Source organism: Oncorhynchus clarkii, chromosome 7 (genome assembly GCF_045791955.1).
Source record: "Oncorhynchus clarkii lewisi isolate Uvic-CL-2024 chromosome 7, UVic_Ocla_1.0, whole genome shotgun sequence".
NCBI classification, from domain to species: Eukaryota; Metazoa; Chordata; class Actinopteri; order Salmoniformes; family Salmonidae; genus Oncorhynchus; species Oncorhynchus clarkii.
This window is the reverse complement of record NC_092153.1, coordinates 1,772,549-1,788,562: the sequence shown is the minus strand read 5'-3', so window position 1 is coordinate 1,788,562 and position 16,014 is coordinate 1,772,549. Positions and strand designations below refer to the sequence as shown.

Sequence of the window (16,014 nt, the reverse complement as noted above, 5' to 3'; positions counted from 1 at the left end):
TGGGGGGGGGGGGTACTCTTTAAAGACGTAGGGTTTCAGACCATTTCGGGCAGATGGGCAGGTACTCTGCTGTCCTAGCATCAGAAGGAAGCTGGTGCCACCATTGGGGTGCCAGGACAGAGAAGTTCTTTGTCTGGGCTGAGAGGGAGCTTGACCTCCTGTAGCAGTGGGACGGCTTTGAGTCCAGAGGTGGCAGACCTGAGTGCTCGGGTTTGAGCCTGAAGGTAGAGCTGTGGCAGTTCCTCTTGCTGCACCGTAAGTAAACACCATTGTCTTGTAGTGGATGTGAGCTTCGGCTGGACGCCAGTGGAATGTACGGAGGAGCAGGGTGACATGGTGGAACTTGGGAAGGTTAAACACCCAGACGGACTGCAGTGTTCTAGATAAGTTCAATGGCGACCCATCATTCAGGACAGGTGAGCCACCTGTTTTGAGCCCCACAGTTATAGCGATAAAGTGTGAAAAAAATGATCTGTTTGCAACCAATGTAAAAAAACATTTATAATTGAGTTATTAATAAATCCACAAACAAAAATGGTCTCTTGTTTTCTTGAGTAAGGCTGTGATTGGCTCAGTGTTCTGTCTTTCATGGGGACAATACGTCACTGCCAAGTCTTAGGGTAGCACTTGAAAATTCAAGCCCCTTCGGTGCTGCGATAGAGTTACATTAGAAGATCCCATCCAAGAAGTCTCACGCTCATTCTCCAAAATGCAGGTCTTCAGCCTTCTGTGGAAGTGGGGCAAGCCCACAGAAAATACGGAGCTTTGCGCCGTGATTGGCTCAGTGTTCTGTCATTCATGGGGACAATACGTCACTGCCAAGTCTTAGGGTAGAACTTGAAAATTCAAGCCCCTTGGGTGCTGCGAGAGAGTTACATTTGAAGTGCCCATCCAAGAAGGCTCAAGGTCATTGTCCACAGATAAAATAACATCAAATCATGTGATATCTACAGTCGCTATGATTTGACTGATCGTGTCAACATCATATTTTCAACATCTGAGCTAGCAGTCATCATCATGAATCAAGTTGACAATCTACTGGCAAATCCTTTTTAATCTTTGTCATATGAAGAAAAATAATGAGAAATTATAGATAAAACGGTGCTATATCGGTGCTCATATGGCCGTTGGACATAAACATCAAATTGCAAATTCAACAATGAGTGGTTTGGAAGGAATCAGTGGCTAACTGCAAGCATTGCAAAGCAATCATTAGCCTGCTATTCAGTGGAGTTGCTGTGTGGTCCCAAGTCTAAGATTAAGGGGCCTTTTTCCTAGTTTGAAAATGTAAACATTCAACATTGGCCGTGCTGTCAATGAAGCTTGATTTGTGACGCGCACAAAACAACTTACCTCGGTACTGAAAAATCTGACTTGAGTGGGTTCAAGACAACTGGGAACTCAGGGAAAAACAAGCTACGACTGGGAAAATACATTTTGAACTTTCATCCAACTCGGAATTGTAAATTGGGAACTCGGGCCTCTTTCTACAGCTACGACCTGAAGATCACTGACGTCATCATTTTTTCCTGAGTTCCCAGTTGTCTTGAAAGCACCACAAATCCAGAGAATGCCAGACTTTGATGAAGTTTGATGACAAAATAAACCCACGAAGGACCGCCGCGCCACCTTCCTGTTCAAGTGAGCACAGCACAACAAGGTGAGTCCAAAAATGTCTTGTATGCTGCTGCATAAATTATGTAACATGCCAGGGAGATGTGTATACTGTAGCTAAGAAAGTAATACCAAGTGTATGTTGTGTAGTAAGATGTTAGTAGCCCATGTGCCTCACCCTAATATTTTGGTCTTGTTGGTTGACATGAAGCCTATGACATGTTTTTGAGAAATGTAATCATTGAATATTGTCATTGTCTGCATGTATGCCCCTTTATTTATCCTATGGTTCTGACTTGGCGTACAGGGAGAACACTGTAAGAACAGCCCATGTTCTGAATTCTGTTGCTGTACATTTCAAAAGTGCTGAACAAATAGTTATATTGACTATGTCCATCCTAGCTCGCTCATTAATGTCTTAATCGAAATTACGGATTGCCTCTTATCTGCTTGTCGTCCCCTTATGCCATAGTTTGTACATCTCAAATGTCAGTAGAAACCACATTTGTTTAAGTAAGTCAGCCATGTTACTTTAAAAGACAGTAAATGAGGCTGAATGAACTGTTTCGTTGCCAGACATGGTTCCGCTGATAGGCAGGTGTAGCAGTGGTAAGTTGTTGGGACTATGCTGTTTGGTCAGCTTTATGTAACAGTTTGTGTTACAATTAATTTATTGTTTAGTAATGTGTTGTGTAGTGGATTTGCTGGCATGCATCCCACTTTTTAAAAGTTTTTATTTAATCTTTATTTAACTAGTCAAGTCAGTTAAGAACAAATTCTTATATACAATGACGGCCTACCCCGGCAAAACCCAGACGATGCTGGGCCAAATGTGTGCTTCCCTATGGCACTCCCAATCACGGTCAGATGTGATTTAGCATGGCTTCGAACCAGGGACTGTAGTTATGCCTCTTGCACTGAGATGCAGTTCCTTAGACCGCTGCGCCACTCGGGAGCCCATGAAAGGTTTGCTCCCAATGTGAAGCAGGAGTTTGACGGCACAAGCAGGGAGCCCATTCAACAGAGATTTGAGAAATGTGTTGGTACTCTTATCCAGATTTGTTCCTCACCACAAACCTGTCTCGAAGCTCGGTGCACAGTGTTTCCTTCCTCCTTCTTCCTCAACGGTGTTTCCTTCCGGGTTGGATGGCGCTGTGTTAAGAAGCAGTGCGGCTTGGTTGGGTTGTGTATCGGAGGACGCATGACTTTCAACCTTCGTCTCTCCCGAGCTCGTACGGGAGTTGTAGCGATGAGACAAGATAGTAGCTACTAAAAACAATTGGCTACCACGAAATTGGGGAGAAAAAGGGGTAAAATTCACAAAAAAATAAAGGTGAAATAAAAAAATGAGGTTTAACATTATGAGGTATTGTGTTTATATTGACGAGGGAAAAATGTATGTAATACATTTTCAAATAAGGCTGTTACGTAACAAAATGTGGAAAAGGTCAAGGAATATTGCCCTGTATATGATTCAAACTACAGATGTAAGGTTCTGAAGTGGTAAACACAATGGCATAATGGAAAATACATGTCCAATGGTTATCTCTGTATTAGTATTATCCACATTTAAAACAACTAGGTAGAGCAGAAATAATAATAAACACAAAACTAATGAAGGAGCACACAGTCACCAACAATATATCCCTGGCGACAATACTTTCAACTGGCTCAGATCGCTGTTACAGTACAGCGCCACCAAATTCTATTTATTAAGTAACCATCTGTCTTATGGAACCATAATGTAACATATCACACTATTTTGAGAGTCCCGGATTTATATTTACTAAGTTACATCTAGTCTATGAGACGAGGCTGCTCCTTGACCTACATTATAAACACGCAGATCAAGAGGTGTGTTTTCCCTTCAGCATCTGCATGTGGCATAATCTCACCCACCTCACAGCATGAATCTGAAATGGTTAACTTTGGCTGTGAATGATGGGAAAAAATCAAAGGCAATTACTTGAATAATTCAATGGATGTTTGGTAAACTTCCGGCGCCGACAGAGATGGCCGCCTCGCTTCGCGTTCCTAGGAAACTATGCAGTTTTTTGTTTTTTTTACGTGTTATTTCTTACATTAGTACAGTAGTTTTGGAATTGTTAGCTAGATTACTTGTTGGTTATTACTGCATTGTCGGAACTAGAAGCACAAGCATTTCGCTACACTCGCATTAACATCTGCTAACCATGTGTATGTGACAAATAAAATTTGATTTGATTTGATTTTGTTATCCTAACCTGCATGGTAAACAAATCCCTAACCCTAACCCTCACCCTTTTCCTAACCTTATCCTCAGTCTCCTAACCTCCACTTTAATTGTCCTAACCTGCCACTTGAATTATCCTAACCTGTTATGTGCCTAGTTAAATAAAAAAATAAAAAAAATAGTCTCCATCAGTTTCATAACACCGGAACTGACCAATGGCATGTATCCATTTTTATTATATCAGGGAACATCCACATCAAGAAACTACAGTAGTTCTCCTACTGGGAGGCGCGGGAAATAGTTTAAAGAGTGATTGGTGCTGAGGAAGCTATGGCAGTGGATGGCCCGCAGCCTGTTGAGATTCATAATGTCGTTTACCAGTTGAAGGATACCGAATGTAAATATTAATTGTACGTTCGGCTGAAAGGTTTTTGGGAGTTCAGTAATTAACATTGGAAGCATTGCAGGCAGTGGTGGAAAAAGTACCCACTTGTCATAATTGAGTAAAAGTAAAGATGCTTGAGTCCTTTCCTATCAAGCTTAAAGTGAAATCCACCCAGTCAAATACCACTTGAGTAAAAGTATAAAGTATTTGGTTTGACATATATGTAACGGATGTGAAATAGCTAACTAGTTATCGGTGCTGCGCGCTAAATAGCGTTTCAATCGGTGACGTCCCTTGCACTGAGACCTTGAAGTAGTAGTTCCCCTTGCTCTGCAAGTGCCGCGGCTTTTGTGGTGCGATGGGTAACGATGCTTCATGGGTGACTGTTGTTGATGTGTGCAGAGGGTTCCTAGTTCGCGCCCGAGTATGGGCGAGGGGACATTCTAAAGTTATACTGTTACATATACATAAGTATCAAAGGTAAAAGTATAAATAATTTCAAAGCCATTATATTAAGCAAAATATTTTCTTGAAATGTAAATGTTTGGATAGTCAGGGGCACACTCCAACACTCAGGGCGCGTTTCTAAATTCGCTCTGGCTATATATTCCGATTTCAGAGCACTCTGGTCTGAGTGCCAGAGGACAGAATAATTGATCAAAGCTTAGCAAGCCGTGAGTACGGCCGGTGTCAGGAAACGTCGGCAAATAAAACGTAATTAAATTGTTGCCTGTAGCACAGTTAAAGTCACCAATGCTCTCTGGATAACATGAACACAGCCTAACCAGCTCTGCTAAGGCGAGTAAAACGGCCAGAGTTCTCTCATTTGTACTGAAAGTAGCTAGCAAGCTAGCCAATGCTAACCAGTTATCTTGGATGCTTGACTGCCGTTGTGAGGTCAGAACGCTTGAATCAACCCTCCTCCTCCGCCAGAGTGTCCAGTGTGTCTCTGAACGCTCCGAGAGCGATACGAACTGACAGTCTGACAACGCTCTGAATTTACGAAAGCCCAAGCGCACTCTGGCACTCCAGATTGAATTTAAGATCACATCCATAATTTACTAATAAAGTATTTGTGTTTAGTGAGTCCAACAGATCAGATGCAGTAGGGATGCGCGAATTTAAAATTAAATGTTTCCCTGTCCTGCTAATCATTCAAAATCTAACGAGTACTTTTGGGTGTCAGGGAAAATGTATGGAGTTGAAAGTACATTATTTTCTTTAGGAATGTAGTGAAGTAGAAGTACTTTACACCACTGATTGCAGGGAATACTGACTGAAGATGTTCCTCCCTACGAGGCCCATGAGACTGTGTAGGGATGTGATTTGAATAGGACTGTGACTGAACGAGTGGGATGTTGTTATTTATCTATTTATGTATTTTGTTTTGATGTCGTTGTTCCCCCTCCCCTTTTCCGCAAAGGAAATGTATTTTCTTCTACAGTTTACTAACCTTACAGTAGGTGGCGGCAGACACGTTATATTTGTGTAAATGTCATCATACCAGAGAAGAAGATGACGCTGTTATATTGTCGAGGTGGGGAACAGGAAGTTCCGGGTCGAAACGAGAGAACTGTGCTGTTGTGTCGATAGTGGTTGTGTCCGTTTCAAATGTATCATTGTAGGTATGTAATAGCATGTTTAAACTTTCTAATGTCGAAAGAATATATAACATGCTAGGTAACAAATCCGTTTCACGCCTGGAAATGGTTTTAATTGTATGTGTTATTTTGGAGTCTAACCGAGTGAGTGAAGAACGTGATTAAAAACGATTTTACAAGTCACATAACTAGACTTTGGGTTTATCTGAGTCTATGTACATAATTTCGTCAAAGTCATTTCATTAAGATTCCACTTATTTAAATTCGTTTTTACATGTTCTTGGTTTTGGGTAAAATGTTTATGAGCTGGTAAATAGCCTCGTCCGAACCATCCGGTTCTCGCGAGTTTACATACACTGTTTCGTTAATGTAAGCTCGCGAGACCTGGATGATTCGGACGAGGCAAGTCAAATGGCGGCTTCAACGGTTTCGGTCGTCTTTCTAGGACTTTGCTCGTGGTGAAATGGCGACATGAGGCTGTGTGAATAGAAGAAAGCTAACTGAAGTTATCCTTCATCATTTGGAGAGAGATGCCAACTGCATGGAATGGCGTCGATTAATGAGGATGAATCGGAGCACGTATCAAACCCATTCCATGGAGGACCAAGTGTCTGCGTGTTTTCGCTCCACACCTGTACTTGATTAATGAATTAAGGTCACTATTTAGAAAGGAACTCCCCTCATCTGATTGTCTAGGTTTTAATTGAAAGGAAAACCTGATGAGAATTGGCCCTCAATAGAATGAGTTTGACACCCCTGAAACAATGGAAATTGAGAGTTTGTGAAGCAACAGCTGTGCTGGAATGCGATCAATGTGGGGGACAGTTCTGATGATATGGAGCGGGAGGATGAGGGCCTAGTATGTGAATGTTCTGTAGTGGAAAGACAGGAAGAACAGAGATAATGATACTGGAAGCAGAGGTGCATGTAGTATAGTAACTAGAGGCCCAAGGTAGGGAGCTAGAGTAATAATGTGTTAGAGTGAAAAGTTGGGATGGTGTTTGAGGAGAACACAGGGCCTCATTCACACCCTGATTAACCAAGGCCATAAAAAGAGGTGAAGTTAAACTGGGATGCAGCCGTGTAAATGAGAACTTGTTCTGAACGAGCCTACCTGGTTAAATAAAGGTGAAATAAATATTGAAATTGGTAGATTGTTAAAATCTTGTGCTGGTCAGGTTCAGCAAGGGAAGATAATTCAAAAGGAAAATCATAATGGGACGAAGCTCAGAAGCCATGACCCTGGAGCTGATGCTACATTGAAGGGAGTAATAATCTATGAGGTCCCAATATCTATGTCCATGGATGATATTGTTAAAGAACATGTGAAGGGAGACAGAGGGGTTGAAGCCTAAAGGTTGATCAGTAGGAAAGAGGGTTAAAGAAGTGAAAGCTTATCAGTGCTGTTGAGGTGTTAGAAGGTTTTGTCTGGAAAAGTACAGAATAGGATTCCTTAGCTTCAATGTCAGAGATTTTGACCCAACCTCATCAATCAACCAATCAAATGTATTTATAAAGCCCATCTTACATCAGCTGATGTCACAAAGTGCTGTACAGAAACGCAGCCTAAAACCCCAAACAGCAAGCAATGCAGGTGAAGAAGCACAGTGGCTAGGAAAAACTCCCTAGAAAGGCCAGAACCAAGGAAGAAACCTAGAGATGAACCAGGCTATGAGGGGTGGCCAGTCCTCTTCTGCCTGTGCTGGATGGAGATATTCATAGATTACCAGCAGGGTCAAATAATAATGGTGGTTGTCGAGGGTGCAACAGGTCAGCACCTCAGGAGTAAATGTCAGTTGGCTTTTCATAGCCGATCATTGAGAGTTTCTCTACCGCTCCTGCTGTCTCTAGAGAGTTGAAAACAGCAGGTCTGGGACAGGTACCACGTCCGGTGAACAGGTCAGGGTTCCATGACAGCAGGCAGAACAGTTGAAACTGGAGCAGCAACAGTGAATCATCAGTGTTTTTAAATGCCAAAGAATTGGACATGTAGCTGTTGAGTGAAAAGATGTGCCAAGTGTGGTGGGGAACATGATTACAGTGAATGTTGGAGCAATGTGACAGTTAAGTGTTGCAATTGTGTGGAGGACAAAGAGCAGCATTTGGTGGATTCCAGGTGCAGAGAGATGCTCAGAGATATAGAATCTGTCTTGATGTATCATATGCAGAGGCTGTAAGACAGACTGGTGGAACTACAGTGCAGACTGATGGAGCTTCCATGGTTGGTCCTGTAGTCGGAGGACCTACTGTCAGACTGATGGGGCTTCCATGGTTGGTCCTGTAGTAAGAGGACCTACTGTCAGACTGATGGAGCTTCCATGGTTGGTCCTGTAGTAAGAGGACCTACTGTCAGACTGATGGACCTTCCATGGCTGGTCCCGTAGTAAGAGGACCTACTGTCAGACTGATCAAATCAAATCAAATCAAATCAAATTTTATTTGTCACATACACATGGTTAGCAGATGTTAATGCGAGTGTAGCGAAATGCTTGTGCTTCTAGTTCCGACAATGCAGTAATAACAAGTAATCTAACTAACAATTCCAAAACTACTGTCTTGTACACAGTGTAAGGGGATAAAGAATATGTACATAAGGATATATGAATGAGTGATGGTACAGAGCAGCATAGGCAAGATACAGTAGATGGTATCGGGTACAGTATGTACAAATGAGATGAGTATGTAAACAAAGTGGCATAGTATAGTATAAAGTGGCTAGTGATACATGTATTACATAAGGATACCGTCGATGATATAGAGTACAGTATATACGTATGCGTATGAGATGAATAATGTAGGGTAAGTAACATTTATATAAGGTAGCATTGTTTAAAGTGGCTAGTGATATATTTACATCATTTCCCATCAATTCCCATTATTAAAGTAGCTGGAGTTGAGTCAGTGTCAGTGTGTTGGCAGCAGCCACTCAGTGTTAGTGGTGGCTGTTTAACAGTCTGATGGCCTTGAGATAGAAGCTGTTTTTCAGTCTCTCGGTCCCAGCTTTGATGCACCTGTACTGACCTCGCCTTCTGGATGATAGCGGGGTGAACAGGCAGTGGCTCGGGTGGTTGATGTCCTTGATGATCTTTATGGCCTTCCTGTGACATCGGGTGGTGTAGGTGTCCTGGAGGGCAGGTAGTTTGCCCCCGGTGATGCGTTGGGGCTTCCATGGTTGGTCCTGTAGTAAGAGGACCTACTGTCAGACTGATGGAGCTTCCATGGTTGGTCCTGTAGTAAGAGGACCTTCTGTCAGACTGATGGAGCTTCCATGGTTGGTCCCGTAGTAAGAGGACCTTCTGTCAGACTGATGGAGCTTCCATGGTTGGTCCCGTAGTAAGAGGACCTACTGTCAGACTGATGGAGCTTCCATGGTTGGTCCCGTAGTAAGAGGACCTACTGTCAGACTGATGGAGCTTCCATGGCTGGTCCCGTAGTAAGAGGACCTACTGTTAGAACTGGTCTTTCTACTAGTCCTGACATGGTTTCGAGGCCTGTTCAGAAATATTGTGCCCATAAATGTGCTGTGACAAAGGATGCTTTAATTGTGAATAAAATGTACTTCATAGCTTTCATTGGTAAGGTTATCAACATCTTGGATTGTGTAAAGCAGAAATACCAGGTTTAAAGTTATCTTGTAAACTGCAGCAGAGTTGTTGGGGGTAACAGATGTTACTGTCGGTATGGTTTTTGATAAGATGGATAACCTGGGGGTGGGTTGTCTCAGCATGATATAAACCCCAATGTTTGCAAACACAGAAAGGGATCTATTGATATAGTTTATTGGGGGGTCTGGGAGGGTTATTGGGGAAGGGGAGGGTGTGGTAGAAGTTAATAGGGATTTCTTGTTTTATTTTCTTAGTACAGAATTAGACAGACATGGACCTTAAACGTTTGTTTGTGGACCTCCATGATACCATAGGAGGTCTGCGTCAACAGACTTCAGTGCAGGTAGTGCCTCATCAGAGAGAGAACATTTCAGTTGCTCTACAGTTCTGAAGCTGAATGTAATGATTATCAGTTCTTTACATGTGTACTAATATTCAGACACATTCAGTTGTTTCTATATTTATCTATATTTCAGGGTTTTTTCATAGTGCTGCCTGAAACATACTGCGATCTTGTACTAAATGGTTTTTGAGTCATTTATGCATTTATGTGAATTTAGGAAATCTACGATAGATTAAGTGCACTTATGTTGTGCAATTTAAAATGTGTACTTTGTGTCTAACGTGAATTAATGTTTTGTCAAGGATTATCTACCTGATCGACTGAAATGAGATAATTGAACATGAAAAAAGAGAAAATATTTTTATAGAATAAAGTGCCAGAACTGTCAAGAAAATAACTTTTGTGTCCGTTTGTCTTTATTACTACAGACCGACTCAGATTAAGTCTGAGGCCGGTAACATCAACAGTGAGGACAAACCCAGCCTGCCTCTCCCCTTCCACACTGAGTCCAAACCTACAGTCACTGGGTCCTGATTGTGACAGTGGAGCCCAGTTTGCACTGCAGGATCCAGAGATGGCATCAGTGAAGGTGGAAGACTGCAGTCAAACACTGGAGCTGAATGTCAACATTAAAGATGAAGAAGAGGAGGAGAAGATTAGGACAACTGTTAGTCATGGTAAGAGTTGGTTCTATCTATAAATTATCTTCATGTATTAGACCTCCATAAGTTATGACCAGTCTATTGCTAGGTTGAATTCTGTAATTCTGACATCACACATCCCTGAACAACTCAAGACTTCACAGCGAAGCAAAAACTATTTAAAATTGTAACGCCTGCCTTTGCCCACACATTGTCTCAAGAACTTTGAAAATGTTTAATACCCTCAATCACCAAGTTAGGCATACCTCGTTTCAAAATAGGCCATGGCATCATCACTGTCAATATTGAATTGTAATTTGTTTGCTGCACAGAATATCAGATCTCAACAACGATTGGAGAAGTGTTGAACATAACCAGTGGACTACCACATCCTGATGATTTATATCTGATACATATATATTTAATAGTTTATAAATCAAATTGTAGAAACATCTCAAGGATGATCAATGGAAACAGGATGCACCTGGGTTCATTTCAAAAGTTTGGGGTCACTTAACACCAGTCTCAACGTCAACCAGTCTCAATTTAATTATAGAATAAGGCTGTAACATAAGAAAATGTGGAAAAAGTCAAGGGGTCTGAATACTTTCCGAGGGCGCTGTCAGACCCCTTCCCATTTCTCCCATTTTGGTACGTTACAGCCTTCTTCTAAAATTGATTCCATGTTTTTCCTCGTCAATCTACACACAATACCCCATAATGACATCACAATATCCCATAATGACATCACAATATCCCATAATGACATCACAATACCCCATAATGACAAAGCCAAAACAGGTTTTTAGAAATTTTTGCAAATGTAATTTAAAAAAAGAATAATTGCTTATTTACATAACTTTTCAGACCTTTTGCTATGAGATGATCCTTGAGATGTTTCTACAACTTGGAGTCCACCTGTGGTAAATTCAATTGATTGGACATGATTTGGACAGGCACACACCTGTCTATGTCAGGTCCCACAGTTGACAGTGCATGTCAGAGTAAAAACCAAGTCATGAGGTGGAAGGATTTGTCCGTCGAGCTCCGTGACAGGATTGTGTCGGCACAGATCTGGAGACCGGTACCAAAACATTTCTGCAGCATTAAAGGTCCCCAAGAACACAGAGGCCTCCATTATTCTTCAATGGAAGAACTTTGGAACCACCAAGACTCTTCCTAGAGCGGGCCACCCGGACAAACTGAGCAATCCGGAGAGAAGGGTAGGGGAGGTGGCCAAGAACCCGATGGTCACTCTGACAGAGCCCCAGAGTTCCTCTATGGATCTTCCAGAAGGACAACCATCTCTGCAGCACTCCACTAATCAGGCTTTTATGGTAGAGTACCCAGACGGAAGCCACTCCTCAGTAAAAGGCACATGATAGTCCACTTGGAGTTTGCCAAAAGGCACCTAAAGGACTCTGACCATGAGCTTGAGAGGATCTGCAGAGAAGAATGGGAGAAACTCCCCAAATACAAGTGTGCCAAGCTTGTAGCTTCATACCCAACAAGACTCAAGGCTGTAATCGCTGCCAAAGGTGCTTCAACTAACTATTGTGTAAAGGGTCTGAATACTTACGTAAATGTAATATTTAATGTTATTTCTAAAAACCAGTTTTTGCCCTTGTCATTATGGGTATTGTGATGTCATTATGGGTATTGTGATGTCATTATGGGTATTGTGATGTCATTATGGGTATTGTGTGTCGACTGATGAGAATTAGAATAAGACTGTAATGTAACAAAAACAAAAAGTCAAGGGGTCTGAATCCTTTTTGAATGCATTGTAGACGTTATTTCATGCTGCTAAGACTTGTATGGATGACAACAGTATTGCCAGCATTTGTTTTATTCACTGGGCTATCTGGAGTGATCAGAGAGTAGACTAAAGAAGTGGAGTAGACAAACTGCCAGTGTTTTGAAGTTCTATGAAATGAGTCTGTGTAGTTACTAACCCTTTGTCACGAGAATTTCTACCCCAATGTTCTAACTGAACTATTTTATAACTCCATCTGTATCCTAGAGGTTGTAAGGCTCTAAGTTTTAATAAACAGAGCCCCAGCATACAAATGATCAGTTCTTTATTCAGAGAGCTCTGCCCTCTCAAGTTCAGAGCCCATCTTTTATACACATATCAGTCGAGAACCTCACCCCGCTTTAGGATGGCTGTATTGTTCCACTTACATTGTTTATCATATTCTGCAACATGTTTCATGATTTTCTGCAAGCCTAACAGTTTCTCCACTCCGGGTGGGGACAGAATGTCCTGTAAGGAACACAATGTTCTAATTCTATCCTGTCAACGCTGCACATATTATCAACTTATAGTCTTATGTGTCTAATGGATTTCACACACACTGATACAGTTTCAGGGTGAAATATCTTAGCCAACACTTTAAACATTCAAATTCTTCTATCACCCTTGTGATGTTGAGTGGAGGATGATATCGCTCATCATTTTCACCACTTTTCCTCTTTTTAGTTTTTGACTCCTACCCAGTTTTAGAATAGTTTGATTCCCCTTCCCATACAGCCTACTGAAATGAATACATACACTACCGTTGAAAAGTTTAGGGTCACTTAGAAATGTCCTTGTTTTTGAAAGAAAGGTTTTTTTTTTGGTCCATTAAATCAAATCAAATCAAATGTATTTATATAGCCCTTCGTACGATCTTGCAACCTTCCGGTTGCTCTAACCACTAGGCTACCTGTCACCCGGTATGGCCAGAAGAGGACTGGTCACCACTCTGAGCCTGGTTCCTCTGTAGGTTTCTTCCTAGGTTCCTGCTTTCTAGGGAGTTTTTTTGTGGCCACTGTGCTTCTACATCTGCATTGCTTGCTCAATGCGGTTTTTAGGCTGGGTTTCTGTAATGCACTTTGTGACAACTACTGATGTAAAAAGGGCTTCATAAAATACATTTGATTAACATGTATATCACACCAACTGACTGGTTCTTCTGATGTTCACACAGGAGACCATGTTGAGACATTCTCCACATCCATAGAGCAAGAGCAGGAAGATCAGAGAGCCAAGAGGTCTCATCACTGCCCACATTGTGAAGAGATTTTCCCATTTCTATCAAAGCTAAAAATACACCTACAAATACACACAGGAGAGAAGCCTTATTCCTGCACTGACTGTGGAAAACGTTTTAAAACATCAACTCAGCTAAAAGTTCATCAGAAGACTCACATAGGAGAGAAGCCTTTCTTCTGCCCTGACTGTGGAGCTAGTTTCTCTCAACTTTCCCACTTAAAGACACATGAACGTATACATACAGGGGAGAAGCCATACTCCTGCTCTGACTGTGGAAAATGTTTTAAAACGTCAAATGAGCTAAAAGTTCATCAAAGAACACACACAGGTGAGAAGCCATACTCCTGCTCTGACTGTGGAAAATGTTTTAAAACATCAAATGAGCTAAAAGTTCATCAAAGAACACACACAGGAGAGAAGCCATACTCCTGCTCTGACTGTGGAAAATGCTTCACAACATCAACTGATCTAAAAGTTCATCAAAGAACACACACAGGAGAGAAGCCTTTCTTCTGCCCTGACTGTGGATCTAGTTTCTCTCAACTTTCCCACTTAAAATCACATGAACGTATACATACAGGGGAGAAGCCTTATTCCTGCTCTGACTGTGTAAAATATTTCAAAACATCAACTGAGCTAAAAATTCATCAGAGAAATCACACAGGAGAGAAGCCATACTCCTGCTCTGACTGTGGAAAATGTTTTAAAACATCAACTGAGCTAAAAGTTCACCAGAGAACACACACAGGAGAGAAGCCTTATTCCTGCCCTGACTGTGGAACTACTTTCTCTAAACTTTACCACTTAAAATCACATGAACGTATACATACAGGGGAGAAGCCATACTCCTGCTCTGACTGTGGAAAATGTTTTAAAACATTAAATGAGCTAAAAGTTCACCAGAGAACACACACAGGAGAGAAGCCTTACTTCTGCTCTGACTGTGGGACTAGTTTCTCTCAACTTTCCCACTTAAAATCACATGAACGTATACATACAGGGGAGAAGCCATACTCCTGCTCTGACTGTGGAAAATGTTTTAAAACAATAAATGAGCTAAAAATTCACCAGAGAACACACACAGGAGAGAAGCCTTACTTCTGCTCTGACTGTGGGACTAGTTTCTCTCAACTTTCCCACTTAAAATCACATGAACGTATACATACAGGGGAGAAGCCATACTCCTGCTCTGACTGTGGAAAATGTTTAAAAACATCAAATGAGCTAAAAGTTCATCAGAGAACACACACAGGAGAAAAGCCTTACTCCTGTTCTGACTGTGGAAAATGCTTCACAAAATCAACTCATCTAAAAGTTCATCAGAGAACACACACAGGAGAGAAGGCTTATGTCTGCTCTGACTGTGGAAAATGCTTCAAAACATCAAGTGAGCTCAAAGTTCATCAGAGAACACACACCGGAGAAAAGCCTTACTCCTGTTCTGACTGTGGTTTAAGTTTCTCTCGACTGTATACCTTAAAAAAACATAAACATATACATGGAGAGAAACCATACTCCTGCTCTGCCTGTGTAAAATGCTTCAAAACAGCAACTGAGCTAAAAGTTCACCAGAGAACACACTCATGAGAGAAGCCTGCTTACGTCTGCTCTGACTTTTTGTTGAGTTTCTCTCAAAGGCTAGACCCAAGTCAAACGTCTAGCCAAAGGCTGCTTGTTTGAATCTCATAAAGGAGGACTTAAGCATTTCAGCTAATTCGCAACTTTGCAACTACTTACTACTTTTTAACTATGTTAGCATGTTAGCTTAGCATGCATGTCATGTTAGCTAACCTTTCCCCTAAACCCATTTAACTCTACCTTAAACACCTCACCCCTAACCTAGCTAACGTTAGCAACAACAAATTGGAATTCGTAACATATCATACATATTACAAGTTCGTAACATATTGTATGAATAGCAATGCGTAAAATAACATACGAATTGTAATTCTTAACATACGATACGTCCTACAAGTCGTATTATACTGAACAACAATCTAAGTTCGAAGATTTATGGTTCGTATAAGGAAATCAGTCATTTTAAATAAATTAGGCCCTAATCTATGGATTTCACATGACTGGGCAGGGGCTCATGAATGGGTGGGACTTGGGAGGGCATAGGCCCACTTGGGAGCCAGGCCCAGCCAGTCAGAATTCGTTTTTCCACACAAAAGGTTTTTTTTACAGACAGAAATACTACTCAGCCCCCCCAGACAATCCTGCAGGTGAAGAGGTCCTGGGCTGCCATGGATACATGTGATCTGCAGTTGTGAGGCCGGTTGGATGTACTGCCAAATTCTCTAAAAGGACGAAGGACGTTGGAGGTGGCCGCTCTGGTGGACGTTCCTGCAGTCATCATGAGAATTGCACATTCCCTGAACTTGAGACATCTGTGATGTAGTGTGGCCTTTATTTAGGCTTAAATGCTCACTAACAGGGATATTAACTAATTTGTGCACAACATTTGAGAGAAATAAGATTTGTTGTGTGGCCTTTTATTGTCCCCCAGCACAAGGTGCAGTTGTGTAATGATAATGCTGTTTTATCAGCATCTTGATATGCCACACCTGTCAGGT

The 16,014-nt window shown here is 41.6% G+C and overlaps 1 protein-coding gene across 1 annotated transcript; it reads left to right on the top strand.

Moving 5' to 3' along the window:
* The first annotated feature begins 10,260 nt into the window (after positions 1 to 10,260).
* Positions 10,261 to 15,566, top strand: LOC139412719 (zinc finger protein 135-like). The gene is made up of 4 exons (XM_071159383.1): positions 10,261 to 10,443; positions 13,374 to 13,576; positions 13,661 to 14,000; positions 14,253 to 15,566. The coding sequence occupies exons 1-4, from the start codon at positions 10,335 to 10,337 to the stop codon at positions 15,023 to 15,025; spliced, it is 1,425 nt and encodes a 474-aa protein (XP_071015484.1). The 5' UTR covers positions 10,261 to 10,334; the 3' UTR covers positions 15,026 to 15,566.
* Positions 15,567 to 16,014: the final 448 nt, after the last annotated feature.

What these genes read in the sequence shown, in the direction of transcription:
- LOC139412719 (XM_071159383.1), top strand. Translation starts at nt 10,335, where the DNA reads ATGGCATCAGTGAAGGTGGAAGACTGCAGTCAAACACTGGAGCTGAAT. An exon ending in AACTGTTAGTCATGGTAAGA is followed by an intron (nt 10,444 to 13,373) that starts GTTGGTTCTATC and finishes ATGTTCACACAG; the next exon opens with GAGACCATGTTGAGACATTC. An exon ending in AAACATCAACTCAGCTAAAA is followed by an intron (nt 13,577 to 13,660) that starts GTTCATCAGAAG and finishes TCCCACTTAAAG; the next exon opens with ACACATGAACGTATACATAC.